The sequence below is a fragment of the Gavia stellata genome, chromosome 27, assembly GCF_030936135.1.
Source record: "Gavia stellata isolate bGavSte3 chromosome 27, bGavSte3.hap2, whole genome shotgun sequence".
In the NCBI taxonomy this organism is placed as follows: domain Eukaryota; kingdom Metazoa; phylum Chordata; class Aves; order Gaviiformes; family Gaviidae; genus Gavia; species Gavia stellata.
Genome location: NC_082620.1, coordinates 6,006,281 through 6,030,741, shown reverse-complemented (window position 1 = coordinate 6,030,741; position 24,461 = coordinate 6,006,281). Strand labels below are relative to the sequence as shown.

Sequence of the window (24,461 nt, the reverse complement as noted above, 5' to 3'; positions counted from 1 at the left end):
TGGCTTGTCATCGGTAAATCTCCCAACACAAGGAATCAAGCCTAGCTAGTTCAGTGACACATCCTAAAAAAATGTTCCCCAGGCATACAGCATCAGGGCCATCGCTGGGAATTTCCTCCAGCTAAACACTTGCTTTCAGGTAAGAGTGCTCGATAGCTGAAAAGTCCTATATCTGAGTATCAGAATGTATGGGAAGCTGCATGTCTAGCCTAGAAGAACTGGAATTCAGGTAATACTTAGGTTGCTGAAAAGGCTGGAGTAAGTTGTAAACCAATTTGCTAGAACCGGCGTATTAGCCATTCAATTCCAGGCTCCTGCTTGCCCACCACAACAAAGCAGAAAGCACATGGCAGCACACAGCAAGGCTTGGGCCATGCTGGCACTCCTCCAGGGACAAGGACAGGGAAGAACTGTGTTTCCCTAGGGAAACCAGAGCAACAAGGAAACAGTAAAGAATTCCCCTTGCTCTGGCACCAAGGCCATTTCCTCCAACGTGGCTTTTCTTGCTGTGTCACGGTGACAAGACAGAGATGCTTCTTGTGCTGCTTGGGGTCGAGGATGGAACAAACTCCGCAAGATAACAGTGTTTCCTCACCCCCCCTTGGCTTCTCCTGTGACAGGAGGGCGTTCAGGTGCCACTATGGATAGACAAAGCCAGGCAGCATCGTTGGGTGGTGCCTGACTTGCCTGCTAGGCAGCATGCAGAACCACGACTCAAGGCACAAAGCTCTGTCTGAGCACACCAAAGAAGAGATTCACCCCCCTGCTACCTCCACAACTGAATAGTGTTATCTGTCTCTTAGGCCTTGCTCATGCTGCCACCATAATATCTGAGTGCCTCCCAGACTAATAGACTGCCATAGCGAGGTCCCTACTTGACCTCATGGAGTCTTCTGCTCTCCTCCCTGCTCAGGTGTCGGGGAGCACCAGCTGGGGTAGGTTTGTGTTGTGTTTTTTCTGCCCAGAGGGAGGCATGTACGGGGAAAGACTGCACCCATCTATAATGCCACGGCGGTTCTGGTGAAAAGGCTTTGGCTGGATGGTGGATCTCTGCTGGTTGCTTGCTTCTTTGCAGGATGTTTAACCACCTTTGGTACGCAGCTTCGAACAGGCTACCTGTGGCGTTCTCACCTCTAGCAGGGCTCTATTCCAGGCTCAGGATGCAGTGGAAGCCATGAACTTGCTCTTTGTTCCTTTTAAGGGGTTAAACATAGGTCTGGTGATGGGTGTCTTCATATTGTTTAAAATGAAGGCTGTGTTTTTCTTCTCTTCTAGAGTCTCCCAGGGCTCTATTTATTTCCCCGGGCTCCGTCATGTCGTGTTTCACGCAACTGTGGCACTCCAACACGCCAGACTCTCCCACCAGCCCAGTCCCTGCATCTCCAAGCGAAATCCCCATCCCCATCAGCCCCATTGTTGTCACCTCCCCAGGAGATGGCAAGAGGAAGGCGAGGTCCCCAACCGACAAGCCGGGCTCTCCAAACCCAACGTCTCCGAAGCCAACCTCCCCTGTCGAGTGTTCCATTTGCTTCAACACCTATGACAACACCTTCAAGACGCCCAAGCTGCTCCAGTGCTCCCACGTTTTCTGCCTGGAGTGTGTGGCCCGCCTGAGCGCAGGGCTGCCCCCAAACCAACCAGAGGACCAGCTCCCCTGCCCCTTCTGCAGGCAGCTGACCAGCATCCCTCTGGAAGGTGCCCCGGCACTGGAGACCAGCAAGGAGCTCCTCGCCACACTGCCCCCCGAACTCCAGCAGGAGAAGGTGCTCTGGATGGAAGGGACCAAGCTCTGCTGCCGTCAGCCATCCGATGACCCTGAGAATCCAGACTCGTGCATCTCTATTGATGTCGCCATGAGCAAGCCAGAAAGTCCGGAGGCCCCCCCGGCGGGGTTAGCTGGGAGGCTGTCCCGCTGTGACATGTGCGATGACTGGAAACGCATAGTCCTGCTCTCTGCATTGATCATCATCCTGTTCTGCATCATCCTGTGGCCAGTCCAGTGCGCCCTGAAGACGGGGAACCTCCGCTGCTTCACAAGGACTGTTGCGATGAGCAGGCCAGAGTATCTTCCCCCTAAACACACCACGGCGGCAGCACCCGTGACACAACTCCCTTTCCAGTAGCAGGGTGGCAGCCCCTTGTTCCCGGCTGTCGGCTCCCTCCCCACGGCATGTCGGGGAGGCAGGACCAGGGCCTACTGCCCTGGCGGCATTCCTTGGTTTGCTGGCAGACCCCGGGGCCCACTCCCCACACTCCTGTGCCTGCACTCGAACACGCGCATCCACCTCCAGGAGCTCTGCCGAAATACTTGCCTGCCAACCTGTCTCCAGCCCAGGAAGGCTCCAAGGAGCTGCCTCAGCATCCTGCTGCCAAACTCTCCATGGAAACCAGAGCCTTGGAAGCAACAGACAGGTTTCTAGGACTGTTTTCCTCGAGTGGCACGTGGCCGTGTGCTGTCTTGGCCGGACACCAGACGACAGTGGGTGCAGTTCCTCTCCCTCCCTTTGGGAATAAAGGGTTATTTTTGCAAACTGAAGGATCTACATGATTATTCCTAAAAGGAGCTGGGACTGGGAGGGTAAAGACATGTCAGAATCGTATAAGCCGATGAAAACGATCCTTATCCCACACGCTTGCAACATTGCCGTTGCGTTATTCCATGCTGGGGGGTAAATGCTGCCTCCTGCTGACCAAACGTGGCTCTGCCACTGCTACCCCCCACCTGAGCTGTGTTTCCATCCTGATGAGCTGTTGAACAGAACAGAGTAGCCATTCTACTCGTTTTTCCTAAGATGATGCTTAGAAATCCCTCATCCCTACCTGGAAAGGGATTCTGAACGCGGGGGTGAGCTCTGTTAGGCAACCCAGACACAGCAGTACAACCCTGCCCCTCCAGCTACCTCACCAGGCAACTTCATTCCTACTTCTCACAGGCAAGCTGTTGCCAAAACGACAGAAGTTCCATCTTTTGACAGCTTTACCCTCCTAATCTTAAAATGTGTCAGTATTAAGACACAGGCCAGTTGCTTACACTATATTTTTATTTAATGCAGTGATCTTCTGACAGTGATTAACAAGTCTTCATGATGAAGGCGGCTTACAATTAAATGTTTTCTATTCAAACACATGGATGTAAGACAGTATTGTATGCAAGTACCATACGTGTATATATTAAATTATGTTTTATACAATGCAAGGTGTCAATTTGTAGCAATTACTCCACATTTCCCTTCTTACTTGCAGTTGGAGGTGTTCACTTAGCAGCCCCGAGTCCAGCTGCATTCCCAGATCATGGTAGCTACACAGCCAGTGGCATGTCTGTGCTCTGGCCTGTGCATCAGCTGTCCCGGTGTTGTACAATCCTGCACACGTGGACAGCTTTATCCTGTAAATTCCTACTTACTACCATCTAAGTGGTGTTGTCCCAGGTGTGACTTCCCTCTGTGTTTACCTGATTTGACCTGAAAAATGAGAAGCTGCAAAGACTACTCCTCTTTTGCTTCTTCCCAGCTGGATGAGAGGTGCTTCCAGTCTCCCTTTCCGGAAAATCTAATTTGAAATAGAAAAGGCTGAAGCAACCACAGAAATAAGTCACGTCTGTTGCTGTGCAAAACTGTGGAAAGCTGCTGCGTGTGCTGTATCTGCAACACCTTTGTTGTTCAGCTGCAGGCTGGTATTATCTGTGCCAGCCACATGTCTGCAGAAGCTACTCCAGGCACTGGAACAACTTCTGCCAAAGTCACTGGGCTTGACAGGGATTCTCACTTCTATCATCCTGTCCGTTCCCCGTGCTTGCCACTGAAAGGATACCTTCACAGCACCAATTTAACTGTGTTCTTGGAAAAAGTGACTCACCAAGACTTAAGGCAGGGAAGGCACTTCCATTTTACCCCAGGTGTATTTGGGACTAAGCCCAGCAAATAGACACTAGCAGAGATTAAGTGCTTTGTCATTACATCTTTGTTACCATTCAGCTCCCACTGATGAGACCTAAGGGCAGGGGAGAGGGAAACCACATCTTCAGCCTCCTGAAATCTATTGTTATGGTGGCAAACGGGCCCCAGAGATGTTCTCACAGTTCCAATTGCTCCTAGTAGCCTGTCACAGCACCCTTGTGGGTCCCTTTGCCCTTTCCTGTCTCACCACGTACTTGGAAACAAAGGCTGAGGGTTTAGCTAACATGCAGCTGAACCCCTCACTCATGCATAGTCAAAAGGAAGAGTCGAAATAACTGAAAACAGGGCCCTGAACAGTACTGTTTGGTGATGAGAGACATTCAGGATGCCCCATTGTCCACACCAACTGTCAGTCACTTTCCCCAAAAGCAAACTACTTAAAAAGAAAGGGGAAGGAAAAAAAAAAAAAAGCGCCTTGAGAATATTCAACATTTATTAAAAGTGCAATAAAAATAAACAGTTCTCCTGTCCCTGTGACAAGGGACCAGAAAGACCAGCCAGGAAATACAGCCAAGGTATGTCATTGTGCTTTTGTTCAACCCCTTCTGCTCAACGCTTGGAGCCAGCACTCCAGGCACTAGTACCCCAACCGCGCAGCGAGCCCACCCAGTTCTAGAGACCTCGGGGGACTTCAACATCCGCACCACGCACGCCCCGGAGGTTCAGGGCACTCGGAGCCAAGGCTCCCCACGGAGCGCACCTTCAGACACTGATGAATCCTGCAGGAAGGGGTTCTTTGGCAGGACTATTTGCAGGCCTTAGGCTGGAACAGCAGGAAGCACTGGCAGTCACAAGTCAAGCCTTATCCACAGAGCTGGAATACTCCACTCAGTGACACACTCATCTTCATGGCACTGGTCAAGTCGCAAACACTCCTACAACACCCCTACTCAGCAGACACAACACTTGCCTTGTCATATAGTTGCAGGGGGAAAAAGAAAAAGAAGTCATGCAGCAAGGTAATGGCAGAGCTGCATCAAGCTTAGAGGGGGCCCAGCTCAAAAAGTTCAGCTCAGATTAGTATCCCAGGCTGTTACTCGCTAGGGGTGGCTAAAAGCACAGCGCACAAAGCTGCTTTCCTCCTCTTCAGCACCCATCGGCTAGGTGGGATTTCACTTAGCTCAAGTCAGCCCCCCACAGTCAAAGATGGAGACGCTCACCTCCGTCTCTCAATTCTGCTGTGAAACCCACAGGCAGAGCAGCTAGCAGACTCCCAGGCACACACACACACGCATCTGCTGCACTACAGCAGCAGGGATCGCTCGGTGTGCTTTGGCAGGGTTGCATAGAAATCTAGAACTGGTGCAGCCAAAAGGAAGGGTGAGAAGAATCAACAGAGGTGCAAATACCTGGGTCCGGGCAGCACTCTCTATTTCTCACCCTCACAGGCAGCCAAGTTACTCCAGGATTTAGTCTAAAAACACTTCCAGCTTAGAAATGATTGACCTAATGGAAACATTAAAGCGTACTAACGTTTTACTAACGCCCTAAGTGGGCAACCCTGGGAAAGCTCCTAAGCAAATAGTCATTTCTGTTCCTTTTAACAATTTGTGTGTAAAAAACAAGAATCTTAAATTAAAAAAGAAAAATTAAAACTGAGCCTTGATGCCCTAATGAATGTCCAGAGGCACTTCCACATAAATATCAACCTACTAACTTAGGGGGGAATGGGAGAAGATCCTTCTCAAGAATAAGTTAGGTCAAGGCATGTTCTAGGCGCAGGCTCTGCTTGCTTCTTACAGTCAGCTTCTTAATTCCTCGCTGAATCCAAGGTGCTTGGGGAAGGCAAGACGGGCAAAAAAAAATTGTCCGCGATTGCAGAACTTGGAAAGGGTGGACGTAAACACTGTAAATCCTGCATTCCAAAACAAGAAGGAAGAAGGGTGGCATGGTTTATAACTGGGAGAAAAGTGCATTGATAAGGTTACGGAGCTGAGACGCTCCCAGCGTGTGATAACTCTCCTACTTGTTTGCATACATCGCACGGTCTTGTTCTCAGAGTCCGAGAGCTTCCCGATGTTAACAGTCCAAAAAGCAGATCTCCCCCCCTCACTGTAACGCTGTAAACGTGTTTCCCCACTGAAAGCTCGTGACCCCATTTCCCCCTGTTCTCCCATCCGTAGCTGGCCACAGCCACATCTTTAGGCTCCGTCAAATCCCATCAAAACGTAGCTGCCTCCCCTGACGCAGGCAGAGCCACAGAGCCCTGCACAAGCTGAGCTGAAGAGGAGCTGTGTCAAATGCAACGTAAACAGACCGTGGCGACACTCTCAGTTAATCAAGGGAAGCATTCCTACCTGTACAGCCTCCATACAGCTCACCTCCGGCTCCTTTACCGTCCTGTATTACTCATCCCTGAAACCTTTGGGCTTTTGATGTTAAGGTTCTCATAGACGGAAGCTGACTCATCATCAACCCTGTCAAGAAACAAAACCTTGTTATTAACAGCCTCACTGCTCTGGATCTTTTCCCCGAGGCAGGTGGCCAGTGGGAAGCAGGTAATGGCCCAGCCAAGCTCCCTTTTCCCCTCCCCTTGTAGACAGGACCACATCGGGTTACCCGCTGTTCTCAATCCCTGTTTTCTCTGCCTCTGGCTGGGCCACCCCTCCTAGATTTAAATACAGCTTGGGGATGGAGCCTTGAACCTTCCTCCACACGTCAGCCTTTCATGGATGCAAAGCTTCTGCAGGATCAGCGGAGACAGTTCCTGGTATTTCCTACTCTTACTTTCTCTAAATATCCAATTTCTCTGGATTTTTCAAAATCTAATGGAAGGAGAGGGCTGCTCCAAAGGCCAGATCCAAGTAAGTCTACAGAAGGTTTGGCCCCCAAAGCTGAGCTCACGGGAGCTCTCTGGAGCCGACAGTACCAGCCACGTAGAGCTCGCCTTGCTCGGCTCAGTCCCACGCAGTCCTCCCCACCCTCATTTATTTAGCACAGCAGTTTCAAAGTTGGGCGTTTTAAACAGGACACGAACGTTTCTAGCGTCCAGTGGGGAAGATCCCAACTGGCCAGATCCAGCAGGAGTTGGAAGGTTCATAATGCCAGCAAAGAATCCAGATTTCCACATAGCACTGCATGAAAGCAAGGTCACTAGTGTGCCGCAGGACCAGAGCGGCTCCGCCTGCACCTGCCCATTGGGTGCCACGGGAGTAGCACCCTTCCCTGCCTCCTCCTGCCCTCTCCCGGCTCCCAGGGTGGAAGCTGCCTGAGCCCTGGCCCGGAGCGCCCCGGCTGCGGCTCTTCCTGCAGAGGCAGCTCTGGGCACGGCGTGCTGCCGGGCACAGCGGGCAGGAGCCACCAGCACTCCGGCAGTGGCCAAACGGCCAGAGAAGAACGTGTGACATCTCCTTTTGCCCTCTTCAGTTGGATTTTTCATTCTGCGTGAGCCCGGCAACAGCATTTCTGCCTCCACTTTAACACCCACTCCTCTGCTCCTGCTGAGCCATCTCTTCTTTCAAAACCGATCCTGCAATTCAAGGTGCCCAAAAAGCTTTGATATTATATAACTGACATATGTCCCTACCCACTCACCTTCAACTTATAACCCCCTCTCCATCATTCACTGATATCCCATTACTCGGGGCAAGAAGGGAAAAACATAATTTGGGGTATTTTATCTCTGCTTATATAAGGACCTCATGCTACTTAGCACATGCTCCTTCTCCACATGGGTGCAAATCCACCTCCCTCTGCTCTCTTCTTGTCTTCCTTCAGATTTTGCTGTAAAAGTGCCTCAGTGGCAGTAGCACAGTTTCACTCTCTAGCTGATTCTCCAGAGACATTCTCCAGAGCCAAGGATATCACAGAATCACTAAGGTTGGAAAAGACCTGTAAGACCATCAAGTCCAACCACCAACCCAACCCCACCATGCCCACTAAACCATGTCCCGCAGTGCCACGGCCACACGTTCCTTGAACCCCTCCAGTGATGGTGACTCCACCACCTCCCTGGGCAGCCTCTTCCAGTGCTTCACCACTCTCTCAGGAAAGACATTTTTCCTAATATCCAGCCTGAACCTCCCCTGGCGCAACTTGAGGCCATTTCCTCTTGTCCTGTCGCTTGTCACTTGGGAGAAGAGACCAACACCCACCTTCCCACAACCCCCTTTCAGGCAGTTGTAGAGAGCAATGAGGTCTCCCCTCAGCCCCCTCTTCTCCAGACTGAACACCCCCAGCTCCCTCAGCCGCTCCTCATCAGACTTGTGCTCCAGACCCCTCACCAGCTCCGTCGCCCTTCTCTGGACACGCCCCAGCACCTCAATGTCCTTCTTGTCGTGAGGGGTCCAAAACGGCCCTCCTGGCTAAAGGCTAGGATCTATTTCCTCCTCTTCTTCCCAAAAGCATAGCACACAAGCAAGGTGGGCTGCTCCCACCACTGCTGACAGTGTGGTGGGATCCCCTGTTTGTTTTTAGCCATTCCCACACGACAGCAAGCAACCGGTCAGGTATCAGGTGTGGGAGAGGCAGGCTGGCAACGGAGAAATACTGTGGCCTTTGCTCAAGCTGTTCTCTCTACTGCTGCCGAAGTTCTTAGCCCTGGCCGAGAGACAGTCAGCTTACACAGACTGGGTCCGCGGTGAAGGGGGCTGCCCTTTGGCTCTGCCTTTTTCCATAGGAGCGTAGCCAATATTCAAGTAGTCTCGCTCTTTCCTTTTATTCCTCTGAAAGAGAAAGCAAAGACAATAAAATCCCACTCAAAGCAGATACAGAAGAAAGGCTTGCAAAATCCTGTATGCCAGCAGAGGAGCAGTGGGTGTGGGTTTATTTCCATGTGTTCAGGACAGTATTTGAGTTCCAGGGAGAAGGTGGGAGTGGAAGCGGTGTTTGGTGCGGGCCAAGTTCTGCCCTTGCTTTTCCAACCAAGCCGAACGGGACTCACCTGTTCTTCTTCCAACCTCTTCTGCTCAGCCTCAATGTACTGCTGAACAGCCATGTAAACAAACTTGTACTGTGCCTCTGTCTGCACCATGCCCGAACGCTGCCTGCGTACCATCTGGATAGTTTTGGGGATGTCAATATCACAGTCCAAACCTGCCCAAGAGCGAGAAGGTGAGGTTTAGGGAGTGGCAATTAGGTTGAAAAATTATTTTCTTAAGACAGCTTTGAAAGCGTTCAGTATCTCACAGCGAAGCTGCAGAATATTGTGAAAGGATTTGGTGCATCTCTGTGCATAGGAGATTTTACTTATTTATTCTTTTTTATCCCTGACAGAGCACCTTGGACTGAGAACGGCTGAGGCAGGGCTGACTTGCTTGGAGCAAGGGGAGGGGAATTAGGTCTGTTCTGCGGCAACTTCCTACAGATCCAGACTTACAACCCTTGCATGGTTTATGAAATAGAAACAACCGTTGCTGAAGAGGGTCCACCTGCCTCAGGGCTCCCGGAGCAGACCCAGAGATACCACAGAGAGTTCCATAACAGCTCTAGAATTTCAGGTAACGGTGACAGCCCTTCTACACAGAAGAGTTTGGGGGTCTGATTTCCAAAAGGGCTACTGGAGTTACACCCTTACTGAACCTGCTTCCCCCCGCCCTCGGTAAAAGAGGGTTGTCCAGGAGACCTGGAAATCCTGGCCCCACTGATGCCTACGAGAAGACTCTCCCACGCTGTGCTGCTGAAAGCATCTCCCTTACTGGAGGGCTCTCCATGTACACACCCCTTTGGAGGGGGTTCACATTTCATTACGATAGAGCTCCATTTCTTGGCCCACAGAGAAGTGGGGAACTGGGCATAGTACAAAAGCCCTTCTCACCCTGCATTCAGGCTACGCCTATGTCCACTGTTTCCCAGACAAGTCCCACTTGCTTGGAGATCATGTACCCACCGCTTGCACAAGAACAGGGTTATCCCATAACTGGTCAGAGCAAGGCAAATGGTGAAAGCCACGAGACAGACAAGGAGACATACCTTGCCTATGAATAATATCCACCAGAATATCTATCACTATGATGGTGCCTGTGCGTCCTATTCCAGCACTGGAAAGAGAAAAGAAAAAAAAAAAATCATTGCAGGAGGAAACATTCCCCAGAGTTAGTCAGCTCAGCTCCCACACTCATCTGCATGCCTGGTCCACCCTGGGCAGATTTGGATCAGCTGCTATAAGATAAGATAAGATAAGCCCAGCCAAATGCTGACCCTTAGGAGATCAGAGTCTAGCAGGCTGTATCAGAGCTACCAGCTCCAGATCAGGTATGCTCTTCCCTGCGCCATCACCAGGGAGGCTCTGGAGGAGGGCTGTATTTTCTCACGAGTATACTTATATCCCAGTTGCCCACCACCAGCTCATGTGATGGCCCAGCTGCAGGTGTAACGAAAAAGAAGAGACACACATTTTTATTACCCACCCCTACTGCAGTGCCCCACCGACAGCCCACTGGTTCATACCTGCAGTGCACTATGATCGGCCCCGTGTCTGGAATGCTTCGCTGTGCCCGATTCACTTGGTCCAGAAAGCTCAGAACCCCTCCTGGTTCATTGGGCACCCCGTGGTCCGGCCAGCTAAAATACTGATAGTGCTTCACCAGTCTCGGGCGCTCATCCTGCGGGGAGCGGACACCCACCACCTAGTCAGAAAACCCCTCCTAGTAGGAAGCTTCTCCTTCCTTTCTTTTCATCAAAGCCGGGGAAAAGTGGCCCAGAACTTAAGCAGCAGGACCATTAAGTAAAAAAACCAAACAGAGAAGCCACAGCTCCCTCCCCGGGGGCTGCAGCACCAGCCCGTCCCCAGCACAGTGGGCAGACAGCAGCAGAGGACTCACCCTGTCTGTCCGCAAGATCTCCAGCTCCCGAAGGTAGTAGCCCTGGGCCTCACGCTCGCTCACGTTTCGCACGCAGATGGACCCGTATTCCTTGGTGCAACTCTTGTCTGGCCAGTAACGGAAGCATTTGTTCTGCAGCAACATCGGATAGCTGCTCATTAGTCGAGACTGGGGAGCTGGAGGGTGAACTCCTGAACACCTTGCTCAGGGATGCTGGCACATTCAAAGGGTGTGCAGCCCCAGTGTCGAGGTTTAAAAGAGAGCCATACCCACAGAGCATCTCCTTTGAACGGTGGATGTACCAGAAAGGGCCATTTCCATAGGAAGGATGTGATCCCTAGGGGAATCTCCCTCCTCAGCTAGCCCCAGCCTCAGGTAGGCATTGCTTCGCCATAGGCATAGTCTTGACACACAGCACCTGAGCTGTTGGTCTGGTCCGTGCCTAACTGCTGAGCCGAATCTCCATCCCAAGGGGCTACATAGTCTGCCTACACCCCTCCTGTCCTCCAACCCACCCCTCTATGCTGTAGCGACTTTGCCAATACAAAAGACGACTTGCCAGTGGAGCTACCTTTATCTCGTCTCTGCACTGGGCTGCTGCAAGCACAGCCTCCCCCTCATCCCTAAGCAAAACCACTAGCGCCCATCGTAATTAGCTCCTCTCTTTCCTAGGAAAGGCTGTTCCAGTAAACGGCTCTGCAGGGTATTTCACTGTGTTCCTTGGCTCCTACCAACCCACTGTTAGTGAAATGCATACAGGTGGTACACAGACAGGTTGGATAACTACTTTTGTCCCTGAAATAACTTTTGTCCCCCTGCAACACCCCCTGGCCTCCCCCGATTTCCAGCTTGCCTGTAACAAGCATGATGCTTTCTCTCTCTCTGCCACCTGCAATTCCCTAAAGCCTTCAAGCAAGTCATATGAGGGACACCCCATTAATATTTATGGGGCTGGGGAGATTGGCTGTGCAGAGCAAAGTGGTATGTTTCTTTCATGAAGAAGAGCTAAAGCAACTTTACGAGACAGAGGAGAAATGAAATGAAAGCTAGCCAGAGATAACTTAACTAAACACTACTAGGACGAGCAGTTCCTAGGGGTTATGCTTTGTCACGGTCAGAGCAAAGTCAGGCTCTCTAAATCTATGGAAAAATCTCTCAAGCATCCCAGTCCTATCCAAGCCACTCCTGTGTGGAAGACAACACAGATTTTCTGAAATGAGAGTTTTTCCCTCGGGTCCCTGCCACGATGGACAAGGACCTGCAATTGTCCAGGCAGGATAACATAGTTAGGTTGACTGCTCAGTATTAATTCGTTACTGATTCTGCTTCGCATTTTAATACAAGTCCCTAACAACTACCCAGCTTGATGCACATAGCAGTTGCTGCATCAGCCTCTCAGCTTTGAAGGCTTCGCTTTAGAACTAGGTCTTGCATCCAACCGAAGAGGCTGGAACAAGAAGCAGGTAACATTCAGGCTTGGGGACAGCGCCCTACAAGTGCTTACCCTGCCCCGCTCCACCTCCTTGGTTGTCATGACAATGACGTGACTGTTCTCTTGATACACCATGGCCCAGAAGTCATTCACTGTTGTCTGCAGGCAGCCCTGGGTGGCTATGTAGATCTTGCAGTGCTCTGAGTTCCTTTCATCTTCAGGGATGCTCTGAGGAACAAAGGAAGGGGAGGGGGGAAAGCCAACGATGCTGGAGTGAGGAACTGAGAATTGCTTTAGCGCACGTTTAGCAGCAAAGTCAGCGCACCTTGCCACGCGGGATTTCTGAGCTAGCTGATCTTCCCCTGTTCATCAGACCTGTGGACACGAACCGCTCTCATCACGAGCGTCAACAGAATGGCCAGCAAAATGGTCTGCCTGCCTCCAGGGACCTTTATACTGCCGTAACACACATTACTGCGCAACAGACGCTTGCCGGCAGGCAGCTGCAGAAGTTGCAGGTGGACGTGGCTGGAATGAAGCCACCTTGAAGGTTTCTCAAAGGCTGGTGCTTAAGCGGCAGAGCAGCATTGCTGGAAATACAGCTTCAAGCAGCTCTTAGCTTACAGATGACAATTATAATTTGACCTCAGAGATAATGGTCAATGACAGAGAGTCTGAGTCAGTCCCCTAGGACCTCCTGAACAGGTAAGGAAAGGAGGGGATTGAGATAAACTCTTAGATAGGGGCAAACAGGACATGGTAGAATGATAAGATCCCTCTGGATACAGTAGAAAAATCCAGTGTTTGGCCTGGACCCAGTGAGATATACCGATCCTGACAGGCCATTCCCTCGAGACTTACACCATTACTGCACTTACCCACCAGAAACATAGCACTGGGCTGAAGACAGCCCTCACATGGTGCCTTCCCTTTCCCAAGTACCTTGATATAGTTGGCATTGATGTAGTCTGACCCAGGCGTACTCTCATCTACGTCTCGGAGTGCCACCCGTGTGGTATCAACTGAAGGAGAAGAGAGTCCAGAATGAACACAGGAGTGCGTCACACACACAGCACGGGTGGGCTTTGCTCCATGGCAGAGCAGGGTAGTCGCGGTGGCTGCAAGCAAGGGCTCCCACAAGGCTCTTGCTATGAAGTCACATGGGTAACTACTGCAAAAAGGGTGTAAAATGCTCTAACGACAGCCGTAGTCCAACACTACCTGTCCCACAGCTATGTTGCCAACCTAGTAACTTGGATGGATATCAGTGATACGGAGCGTTGCAGGCTGACCTGAGCTCAACTTTTCCAGTATTCCCTTTGGAGGCCCTAGCTCTGGCTCCATATGACTTTTGAACTACACTTGAGATTTGAAGCATATTTGGACTCACAGTACAAAGAGAGGAGAGCAATTTACCGGTTGTTTCCCGTGCAAAAGGGAAGGACCAGGTTAGAAGGGGGATGGAGAAGGCCATGAACTGGACCACTCCACTAGGACAGTGCACACCTCTTTCCAACTCAGCTATGATCAGAGAGCTCTGCAGGGTTAACTAGCCCAGAGGAGGCTGCAGAAATTGTGGGGAAAAAACCCAAACCAGATTCAGTGTCTCCTTACAGGGAAGGATGTTCTTGTAGCGATTCTTAGCCTTATTCTCTGGTCGCTGTCCCTCCTTCCTGGGATAGAGGAGCTTGCACTCTTGCTGCTGCAGCATCTATGGAGCAGAGTACACAAGAACAAACTGTTCTGGGCAGATAAGGAGAGTCAGAGGCAAAGGAAGGGCTCTTTTGACAAGCTGCTTGGCTTCCTAATGCTGAGAAGAGCAGAGGGAGTGCTGGCAGGAAGGGAAAGGGAGCCAAGAAGCAGCTTGATGAGAGAGTTAATGGGGGAGAAGGCACAAATCCCTGCAGGGAACAAAAGGTACACAGTTCTAGGTTGAGGAAAGAGAAACTGCCTCAGACATGAGAAAAAGCAATGAAAAAAAGGACCGGGAAGTAACTCTGTTGAGCACGGAAAACAAGGAAAGGAGCAACAGTGTTGAGAAGAGGTCCTCAGTGCTGGAAAACCATGACACTCCCATGCAAATATGATATTCTTCATGCATAGGCACAAGTGGGACAGAGCACAGGAGCATCCTATACCTCAAACTCTTCCCAGAACCCTTGCTTGGCCTTCTCACTGTGATCTGCCATTTTGTTCAGCTCCTTCACTCTGTTTTCAATGTTAGCTGCATTGATGCGCGTGGCGTTGAATGGCTGAAAGACAGAAGAAGACAGAAGAGAAATCACTTTCAATAACAGGAAGACAGAGAACTTTCCCCTTGAAAAAACAGTTCCCGAATCCCTGGGGGTATTGGCAGGAGATGGGTCTATTCCCGAGGACTTCTGTGCAGGGCCAGGGATCTCTCTGGCAAGTGGGAGCCTGGACAAGCATGACCAGCGGGATATTCTGGGAGCAGGGAACTCCCAAAGAGCAGGGGAAGGTCTATGCACTCCCCCAGGAGTTTGGGCAGGCCCAGAACCAACAAATATGTGCTAGAGCAGCTATTACCTGCTTCAGATGAACCACAGCTCCAGATTTCTCCACCATGGGGTTTTTCTTATAGTGCTCCACCAGGTCTGTGAGTGTGTCAAACCTCTCTCCTCCCCCCACGTCGTACTTCCCGTCGGGCTGCGGGCGAGAACGGCAAAACCACAGTGAGACTCGAACGCAGAGCTCCCGGCCGGGTCACCCACCCAGCGCCTATCGCAGGGCGAGCAGGGACGGCACGTTTCCCACCTGGTAGTGGATCATCACGTGGGTCACGTGTGGTTTCCGGTCCCCACTCTCCATCTTATCCTCGTTTGTCAGCACCGACAATACAAAGTCTCCTGGTTTGCTCTGGCTCTCCCGCACCAGAAAGCTACCTGGTTTCCCCTTCTCTGTCAGAAGCTTCTCTGCCTCCCTGCCAGTGAGGTGCCCATGGTACCACCTAGGGAGCAGCAATGGAGAGGAAGGTCAGCTCAGAAACGTCTAAGGGCAATGCTCTGTGCAAGAGCTACACTCACTGCTGGGGATGGTGTTCATGGGAAACCCATCTCTAGGCTCCCAATCTGCTCTCCCCACTGGCACGACACCGGCTTGAGTTATTTTAGCAACAGTCCCTGGTGACTTTCCTCCAACACTTTGCAATGTCACATCAATACCTTAGCCTGAGGCTGGAAGTGTCAGGACTTTGCTCAATCCTCCAGCCAAATGTGAAATCGCATCAGTATATTAAACTGCCACGTGATGTATGACAAGCACTGTCATCTACGGATAGGGCTCTGACGAAGCTATAAGAAACACGATTTTGGCAGTTCTTACTTGAAGGTGGCTACGTTTTCCTTTATTTTTTAAGGTGGAAGAAAAAGAACGCTTGGAGTCAGCAGGCTGTAGTCAGACAGTATCAGACACGAGCATGGACAACACTGCCGAGGAACAAGATGCTTTGACACAGTTTGGGAAGGATTTTCAGGAGGGTCCTCCTAGCCGTAGTCACTGCTGCTCCCCTCCCAGGTCACTAACCTCAGCTCAGGGAGAACAGAAGCGCCCTGCACGCCTGCCTGGAGTGGCAAAACCGGGTTCCCCACTGTGCCCGGGAGGCTTCTCCCCCTCCACCCCTGCCCGCGGCCGCATCTCTGGCCAGCAGCGATTACAACGTGCAGGGGTTTGTGCTCAGCTCTTCCCAAGCCTCGCTGTGTGGGCATGAGTTGCTCCACCTCTCCGTCTGCGTACATCTTGCATGCACGTGCCCCTGTTTCTCCATCTAATCTCTCATAATCCTTTCTCTTGGTCTGCTGACATACTTCCACTGCAGTCCCAGTGAAACGCAGGCTATCTTTGAACCGGCTCGGTCGGAAGCCTGTAGCAGCCTTGCCACAACACCTTGCGGTTAAGCACACAATAATCTGCCCATTCCTGGGCATGGCCTTTGCAGCTCAAACGGCAGCACTATCGTGCTAGCTCCGCGCCCTGGCTAGGCAGCTCACCTACCCGCACAGCAGCTACCGGGGCAGGCATGCCTCACGGGCTAGCACTCTGCTACAGCCTTCCATAGACACAAAGAACAGTTTGGAGTGAAGCAAGAGTTTCCTTTTGCCTCCAAGCCTTCGATCCCCATGCCCCATCAACACTCAACCATGGCTCTGGGCAGATACCACAGGTCCCACTTTGAAGCCGCTGGCTCCTGGCCTGCCAGCCAAGCTGCCAGGAATTCAGAGAGGCTCAAAATAACCTTCCAGGGGCGATGCAATGGCATCACGTCACATCTCGGCAACTTTGTCCCGGAGGACAAAGTTTATAGAACAGCAGCCAGCGATGCTGCCCAGGCCTTTTGAGCCCCGACTCAGCATGCTGCGAAGGCAGCCATTTCAAGCCTGGCTGGGAAGACCTGTAAGGAGCAAGACTTCTTCCCGCAGGCTTGAGAAGGCATTAGGATCCCGGGGCTGCACGAGTCGTACTGCTGCAGGGGGCAGAATGCCCACCGCTGGTGAAGTGCCTCGGCGCCTGCTTACAGCACTGCTGCTTTTCAGGCCCCGGTCTTGGAAACTCTGCGACCCTGATGCATCCCGCTCTGTTCTGACACCGTTGTTGTTTCGCATGTTTAGAGGACTTGGACCCTTTTCCTCTCCCTTCTCCCTGATGCCACCAGTTGTGTGGTCTGGAACAGAAATCTTTATGGAGCTTCCTTGCCAAGCCAGACGTTCCTTGGCGGGAGAAGAGGGGGAAACCCAGCTGAAGGGGGTTTCCACTTTTCCAGAGCTTCTGCTAATGTGAGCGGCTGCCCGGCTGCTTTTCACACTGCGATCTGGAAGGAGCAGAGAAACCTCCCTGGCAACAAGGGAGCACATGAGCTGGAGGGACTTCCCAGCGCCTCGGCCCAGCCGGCTCGCATGACGGCGCGGCGGGGAGCGCCTCTGCTCCGTTTCAGGAACCGAGAGTAGTCACAGCTTCGCCTTACCGCGGCTGCTAAAGTTAGAGCGATCAGGGGCCTGCTTTGGCATCGCCAGCCGCCTGACGAGGCGTTCCCCTTTCCAACCCACCGTGTCAGCCGCTGCATGTGACACTGGGGAAACTGAGGGGGAGGAAAAGGAAAAAAGGGGTCACTGGAGTGTCACAGACCAAGGGGAGGAAAGAAGGTCACTAACCGACTGGTGGAAACACCCTCAAGTAGCCCGAGAGAAGCTGCTTCTCACAGCGAGTCAGCCATCCCCATCCCTGCAAGACAGCAGCCTGTTGCTACTGGGATGAACAGGGTTACAGACCGAGATGGGACGGGGGAGGACTTTTTTCAGGGCATTTCTACCCAGCGTTCTGCAGGCAGTCACAAGTCACTCACATGTGTTTTGTGTCTTAAAACCAAAGCCACGTGCCTCCTAGGATACACCTGCAGGACCCTTTGCAGATGGGCTCATACTGCTCATGTTCCCAGCTGCCTAAAAGCTAGAGAAAGCTTTTCAGCACACGCTGACACTGAGCAAGTTATCAGCTTCTGGGCCTTGCTAATGTTATCTAGCCAGCTCCTGCACGCAGAGCAGCTAGGGAACCATATCCCAGAGATGTGCAGCTTCTGGGACACGAACGCTAAATCACTCCCAAACACACTCTGTTTCGGGCTCCCTTCCAAACCCAGGCCAGGTGCAACTGTAGGGTCTGAGCCAGTTGGGTAGACAGCATCGCCGCCAACCCAAGAGGCTGCTCGAGACCGTGGCTTACCTCTCCGAGGTGGGGTCCTGGCAGTTGAGAGGGTACTTCAGCTCGATGACATTGCTGTTCTTCTCCCGCAGCAGCCCCTGCTGCTCAGTGTAGTACTGGACCAGCTCTGCAAGGGTGGCAAACTTCTCACCTCCGTAGAGGTCATAGTAGTCCCCTGTGTTCTGGATCTTAATGTGCGTCACCTCATCGTTCCTTCTGAGGAAGGAAGGCAAACAAGACTGTAAGTGTGAGAGAATGGAAGCCCAGCACTGGCCTTCGGAGTCCAGCTGCCTCCTGAACAAGACCTACTTCTTAAAGCTGCACCACGCACCCTCCGTTCACTCAGGTGCCGCTTGTGCTGGCCACGCTTCTACAGCAGGGGAAGGGATGGGTGCTCCTTGGCCAAGGCTACCCAGCCAAGCACTGACTCTGTGCCTCACAAGCTCCCAGCCCGCTCTGCTTCCCGGACAACCTCACACAAAGGAGGTGAATAATTCCTCCTCTGCCGTCCCTTCCACTTCCTACGCTACTGACCCTCTCAGCTGGATGAGGCTCTGACCTCAACTCTGGTTTACAGCGAATGGTTTTCTATGCACAGGTGTACTCACAGTCATCTAATTAGTTTTAAAAAAAACAGGAAAAAACCCCACCCAAACCAATATGTTGCCTGGTATCTGCAAACCCTATAAACTGTACCGAAAGGGTTAATGTTTTCCCCTCGCCAGTGGTGCCCCCCAGGCTCAAGGGAATATGTCTGGGTGCCTTTATCAGCCTGTTCCAAGACCCCCTCACCCCAGCAAAGCCCAGCCTCCTTCCTCAGAAGCCACACTAACCTCTGCGAGGCAGGTTAATTGCATTTTAAATGCACTTAGCAGCAGCCCCCCTGAGCTGGGGAGACATGGCTGGAAGCCTGTTGCTTGATGGACGAGCTGGGTCAGAGAGAGATTCGTAAATCTGGGCAAATTTCTCCTTCTTTACCGTGCTGTGCTGAGCGGCTCCCAGCCTCTCTCAATTTGTTGCCAAAGCAACCGTGACAGTGAGATGCAGGAGACTCAAGGTGGTATAAGCAGCGTACCAGGTCAGACAGAAAAGCCATTTCACAGAGTGGGGAATTAGAAAAGCTACAGTGGTCGGTGCACGAGGTTAAATGGAAGGAAGAGCTGGATCCATGGCAGGGGCGCTGGGGCTCTCAGTAGTGGTACCATCCCCATTCCTGCTATCTTTCTGCAGCCGGGTACAGCCCCCGTAGCAATGCAGTGAAGGACCAGATATCTGGATGGTATTGGATATCTCGCCCCAGCTTCACAAAACAATCTCCTGTTTCGTTTTCTTGGGCCGTAGGTACTGTCTACCTCAGAGTCTGGACCCTACCTCTCAATTTCAGAGAGAGGTTGAGATCTGGTCCTCAAATGCAAGCGGTGGCAAAAGGCTGTGTCTGCCTTGGGGGGTTCTGGCGCAGCTGCAGAAACACAGCCCGGCTGCGTCAGCTGGATGTGCGCACCAGGGTGGGTGCTAGCCTCATTTTACCGCGCTTGTCACTCGCTAAGGTTCCCCGTACCGTGCTAAGTCTGCACAGGGTTTACAGTGGTGCCATTTTATTTAGATACCTTTGCGCAAATTCCTCTGGACTAGGCAAGCGCTTGGAGCAGCGTCAAGGGGGACGAGTTCTCCTCTGGCAGAGGGGATCCAGCTGCTTTTCCATCCCGCCTCGCACATGCCAGACGGACCCCTGGCTCCTCGGGTAAGGTGAGAAACGACCTCCTCCCTGGTTCCTCCTCCTGAATACAACATTGAACTACGCACTGCAAGGTCTAATGAAAGTCCAGCTGGGAGGACTCTGCTGACTTTGCAATAACTCGCTCTCCCAAAAGGCCTGGCAGCAGAGGATGTCAAATTCCGTGAGCCTGGGGCTGTGTATCTGCAGGACTGTGGGGTGACTGGTGAAGGGCACACAGAGCACTGTGAGAAGTACACCAGCCTCTCACAGTGACGGGATGGTCACTACCATCCCTGGGACGCACTCATGTTGCCCGGAGGCATGGCTGCCTTTATGTAACTACTGCCCTGGATTTTGCTATTCCCATGTATTTTGGGGATTTTTAACAGCCACGACTTCTGGCATGTGAGGGGCTTGTCACGTGCACAAGCAGATTAAATGCTGGCTGTCCAACGAGCTGTACTAGAGTACACGGCAGCAGCAGGTCGGCAACAAGACGAGACCAAGCTGGAACACAGCAATGAGATCTCTGCGTGCTAAACCTCGAAGAGCCTGTGCAAACATTAACAGCAGTGTGCTAGCACAGCCACTGAGTGCCCCTTCTCCAGACCTGCCTTTATCAGAGGCATGACTTATGATTAGACGGCAACACTCTCAGCCACATTCAAGCCACAGTCACCACATGTTCTCCCTAAAACACTGCCCTGACAGATGGCTGTATTCACATTTACTCCATCCCAGAATCACTAAGGTTGGAAAAGACCTGTAAGATCATCAAGTCCAACCGTCAACTAACACCACCATGCCCACTAAACCATGTCCCGCAGTGCCACGGCCACACGTTCCTTGAACCCCTCCAGTGATGGTGACTCCACCACCTCCCTGGGCAGCCTCTTCCAGTGCTTCACCGCTCTCTCAGCAAATAAATTTTTCCTAATATCCAGCCTGAACCTCCCCTGGCACAACTTGAGTTGCAATCCCAGTTGCTAAAGAGGACTTTGTCAATGTAGAATCAGCAATTCCAGTTTGTGCTCACACAGCCCTTCTTGGATGCTCTGTCCGGCATTGAGGTGATTTCCAGTTAGTGCCAATTCAGTGGCAACAACCAACTGAGTGTGAACGGACAGAGGCAGCATCCACAGTATGACCATCATCCCATATCAACAGCAGAACAAAACCAGCGAAAGACTGACAAACAGGCCTGAGGTGTGAAAATCTGCTTCTGGATCCTGAACAGTCACACTACACCTTGACAACAAGGTCTTGGAGATGGAACCCAACCATCTGTAACATAGGAAACTGATGAATGGCATTCCTGGGTATTTAGAGATACACGGTTAACTCCTCCTGGTACATCTGGTGAGTATAGCTCTGACCTGGCCTGCCACATCAACTCCAGCTGTCCTACGGACAGAGACTTCAAAGTTTGGCAATCTAGGGTATGAGCAGAACTCACTAGATGGAAATGAAAACTGGCTGTGAAATTCAAATCCCAGCCAGCGCTCCAACGACAATGCCTCTTCTCCAAGAGGAGCTGGCACACGAAGTGCTTCAGCCATTCACGCCAGCAGCTGGACACGAAGAGCCTTTGTGCAGCAGAGAAGGCAGCAGACGAAACTGTGTTTTTGCCACTTGGCCTGAGGCTCAAAAGCTCCCTTCTTTCCACAGCTCCCTCCCCACATCCCAACCCCATTACAGACGTACAAAGGCTCAGTTCACAGACCCCCACCCCCAAGGCCTTTGAGCGCTTCAGGGATAAAAAGCAGAGAGATAATCGGGGTCCTTTATCCCATGAGCCCTCAAGGTCAAGTGAAACACAAAGGGCATTGATCGATCCCCATTTCCTTCCCATTTTCTTCTCTTACAGCTTGTGTCACCTCTGCAGCTCCAAAGCCTGGACTGTACAGTAGCAGCATCCATCAAACTGTGCCTTCCACATGCTGACTGGTGAAATAAAGCACAAAGGAGATGCCCAAAGTACTCAGCTGCCCTGCGCCGGAGGGCATGGCTACTTCTGACTAACAGACACGCAGCTCTCATACAGGGATGCAGCCCTGTTTAATAGGAGATGCCAGCTTTTTGGGCAGCTTCGGAGTCAGCAGTCAGATAAGTGAGAGTTGCCTCCATTCCAAGCCAAGCTTCTTTACGCTATCGGCATAACTCCTTAGCTAGATATCCAGGAGGGTTTCTTGATCCAAAATATTCCAGCTTGTGAATCTGTGCCCATACTGCAGTGACCACCAGTGTAGATGCAGTCTGCTCGTCTTCACAATAGAGCACAGTCAATAAGAAGAGGGCTCGCAAAACACCCAAACAGACCCTTTTTTGCCACTGAAGGCAGAAGAGCCACTTTAAACGTCAGAAATATGTTCTCCTGTTGTATCCCCAAAAGTCTTTTTTGGTAATGTGTTTTTCCTGCCTGCATCAGACAGGGAAAGCCTAGAACTTCATAGCATGCATATATGACCCCTCTGACAAGCTGCAAAAAGCAACCCAAAAAACCCCAAAGTCTCTCCATGGAAAAACAAGAAGAATCTCCCACACAGGGTTTAGAAATTCCGTTGAATGTTCGCTTTCAATTAAATGGTAGTTTGGGCTCTCAGAGAAAACTCAGTATCCACTAATACAACACCACAGAACCAACTGACATTGCATGCAATTTCAAACACACAACCAAGTGAATTCTCGAGATTAGGTCTGGGTTTCAAATTCTCATACCCGATTCCTAGAGAGAAGCAATTCAGCTGACTGCCTGAGCCCTACTGCTCACCTAAGGTGTGAGGAGCTCTAGAAGGTGCATGGAGGAGACCAAGGACATCCAAGTACTCAGTGAACTCACACATTGGCACCGTTTCCCTATGGGGCATTTATGCTTTTTGCACTCCTGAAGGTGCTTCCTGCTCCAAAAAGACCCAGCCTTTTGCCCTGGGAAGGGATGTGAAGCACAGACCATTTGCCAACTGGCTGCCATCAAAAGCAGGCTTTCAACACACTCCTCTGCCTTGCCAAACTTGTAAATAGCAGCAAACATGAGCACAAGTAAGCCAAAGGTATCCATCCATTAGTACTACATCTCTAACTGAATGATGTGCTTCCAAATAACTCAAGCCACTCCAGGACAAAAGACAGACGTTGTTGTCAGAGGAGAACATGCTTTCTTAAGGGAAGAAGGGTCTTGTGATAAAAGCACTTAGCCAAGATTTGATCATCTGATGTTCAGTACCTTCTCAGAGGCTCTCAAGGTGACTCTGGGCCCATCATTTGTTTCCTGGTTGTAACATGAAGACAGGGCTTCCCTTAGTTGGCTGGCCTACCTTGGAAGAAGCAGAATCAGGCATACTTCTCACTGAATATTTGTGTAGACCTGGATTACAGGGCCTTAACAGGTAGGTGCTATTACGACGAGACACAAAGGCAACTGTTTTAGAAAAGAGCCTCTTTCAAGCCTCCATCCATTCTTCTCCAGACCCAACTTTCTTCCTGTGCTGCATCTGAATTTTCTGCAGGCAGCAACTCAACCAACGTAACGCACCTGTAGTATCGATTTACTCCTTTTCGAGGAGTACGTATTCTATAGGACATAAAATCCTCCTTGATTGCATGTCTTAACCTGTACCCAGACTGTATTTGCACACACCTTTTGGAGAAAAAAAAAGGTCTAGTTAAATATAGGAATGCTCAATGGAAGTGTTAATAGGGATACCACTCTAGGAGACTGTAGCTCTAACAAGATTTTTGTTACCCAGAAGCACTTTGTACCGTATCCCATGAAGGAGGGCAAGATCCATTCCCATAAAGCGTGAAGCAGTTACTAAGTTAAGAACCATCCGTTAGAGACCCTGTTAACTGTCTTGGCATTTGCGTTATTGTCGTGGCCACAGGCCAAGCACCACTCAGGCAAACTTTCAACATGCCTTTTCCTTTTGTTCAAGCTATTTACCCAGACCGGGCCAAATCTGTAAGAAGCTGTTCACTCTCTTCAGAAGCGATTCTAAATACTTGGTCTTCTGAAAACATGCTCTGGCAGATCCAGGCAAGCACAGAAGGCTGGAAACTTGGGGCATTTCCTGCATGACCTCCCATATTTCTCCCCCAACAGCCCTCGCTTTCAAAAGGAGGTCTCTTTTCTTAAGAATCACGATTAAAATTCAGAAGACTCAATACCAAAAGCAAACCCAGTACCAGGTCCTTCTAGGAAATGAGATGTGACGAGCGTACAAGAAAGGCAAGGAAGCTTTTGGAACAGCCACTCATCAGAGCTGCAACATGCAAATAAACTCTACTTGCATCCTCCAAAAATCCCCTAACTAGCAGGCTCTGCTCCCACCAGCCGGAACAGCTTCCACAGCAATCCTGCAAGCCCAGCTCCAGTTTACAGCCCCTTCCAGGCTCAGAAGCTGAGGCATTCCTCCAAACAGTCCTATTCGGTGCAGGTTTTGTGAGACACTCTAAAGAAAGCATGAAGTGTTGGAGTGCTGTCATTACCTTCGGCGAATGCTAGCGCTCCTGCAGGATACAATTCCTGCATTGAGGAATATCGCCCACATTAAGGGACCCACTGATACAGAGCTGTCTTGTTGTCTGGGTTGAGGCAACACTGAAATACCTGCAGAGAGCAGTGCTGCAGCGACTGCATGGAGCAAAACAAGACAGCTCACATATAGACACGGTGGGTATTACTACAGCCTTACTCAAAATGACTCTCCATCATCATGACACTTCAGCTGAAGTTGCCAGACCACTTTCCTCCCTGTTGATGTGCTCCACATATTTGCTGAAGTGCCCAAAGAATAAGATGAGCCAATAAATCCAAATTCAGTATCTAGTACTGACGTACCACCAGCACACTGAACAAAGACTTCTCAGAAACACAGCCCTCTTGG

The 24,461-nt window shown here is 51.1% G+C and overlaps 2 protein-coding genes across 2 annotated transcripts in view; one reads left to right on the top strand and one right to left on the bottom strand.

Annotated features, from left to right (window-relative positions):
• Positions 1-883: 883 nt before the first annotated feature.
• RNF223 (ring finger protein 223) lies at positions 884-2,123 on the top strand. Its single transcript, XM_059830097.1, has 2 exons — positions 884-935; positions 1,276-2,123. The coding sequence occupies exons 1-2, from the start codon at positions 884-886 to the stop codon at positions 2,121-2,123; spliced, it is 900 nt and encodes a 299-aa protein (XP_059686080.1).
• A 2,248-nt stretch (positions 2,124-4,371) lies between these two features.
• LOC104261814 (tyrosine-protein phosphatase non-receptor type 11) overlaps positions 4,372-24,461 on the bottom strand; it is a 59,597-nt gene continuing 39,507 nt past the window's right edge. The window contains exons 3-16 of the mRNA XM_059829925.1: positions 17,883-18,077; positions 14,925-15,117; positions 14,697-14,816; positions 14,288-14,401; positions 13,764-13,860; positions 13,092-13,171; positions 12,222-12,377; positions 10,718-10,849; positions 10,344-10,498; positions 9,867-9,934; positions 8,839-8,990; positions 8,520-8,620; positions 6,254-6,373; positions 4,372-5,811 (exon numbers count right to left, since the gene is read on the bottom strand). Coding sequence (XP_059685908.1) covers positions 6,289-6,373; positions 8,520-8,620; positions 8,839-8,990; positions 9,867-9,934; positions 10,344-10,498; positions 10,718-10,849; positions 12,222-12,377; positions 13,092-13,171; positions 13,764-13,860; positions 14,288-14,401; positions 14,697-14,816; positions 14,925-15,117; positions 17,883-18,077 — 1,648 coding nt within the window. The 3' untranslated portion in view covers positions 4,372-5,811; positions 6,254-6,288. The remainder of the gene's footprint in view (positions 5,812-6,253; positions 6,374-8,519; positions 8,621-8,838; positions 8,991-9,866; positions 9,935-10,343; positions 10,499-10,717; positions 10,850-12,221; positions 12,378-13,091; positions 13,172-13,763; positions 13,861-14,287; positions 14,402-14,696; positions 14,817-14,924; positions 15,118-17,882; positions 18,078-24,461) is intronic.

Bases quoted from the DNA above. Each gene is read 5' to 3' on its own strand.
- RNF223 (XM_059830097.1), top strand. From the start codon at position 884: ATGGAGTCTTCTGCTCTCCTCCCTGCTCAGGTGTCGGGGAGCACCAGC. The intron at 936-1,275 runs GTAGGTTTGTGT...CTTCTCTTCTAG, and splicing joins GTCGGGGAGCACCAGCTGGG to AGTCTCCCAGGGCTCTATTT.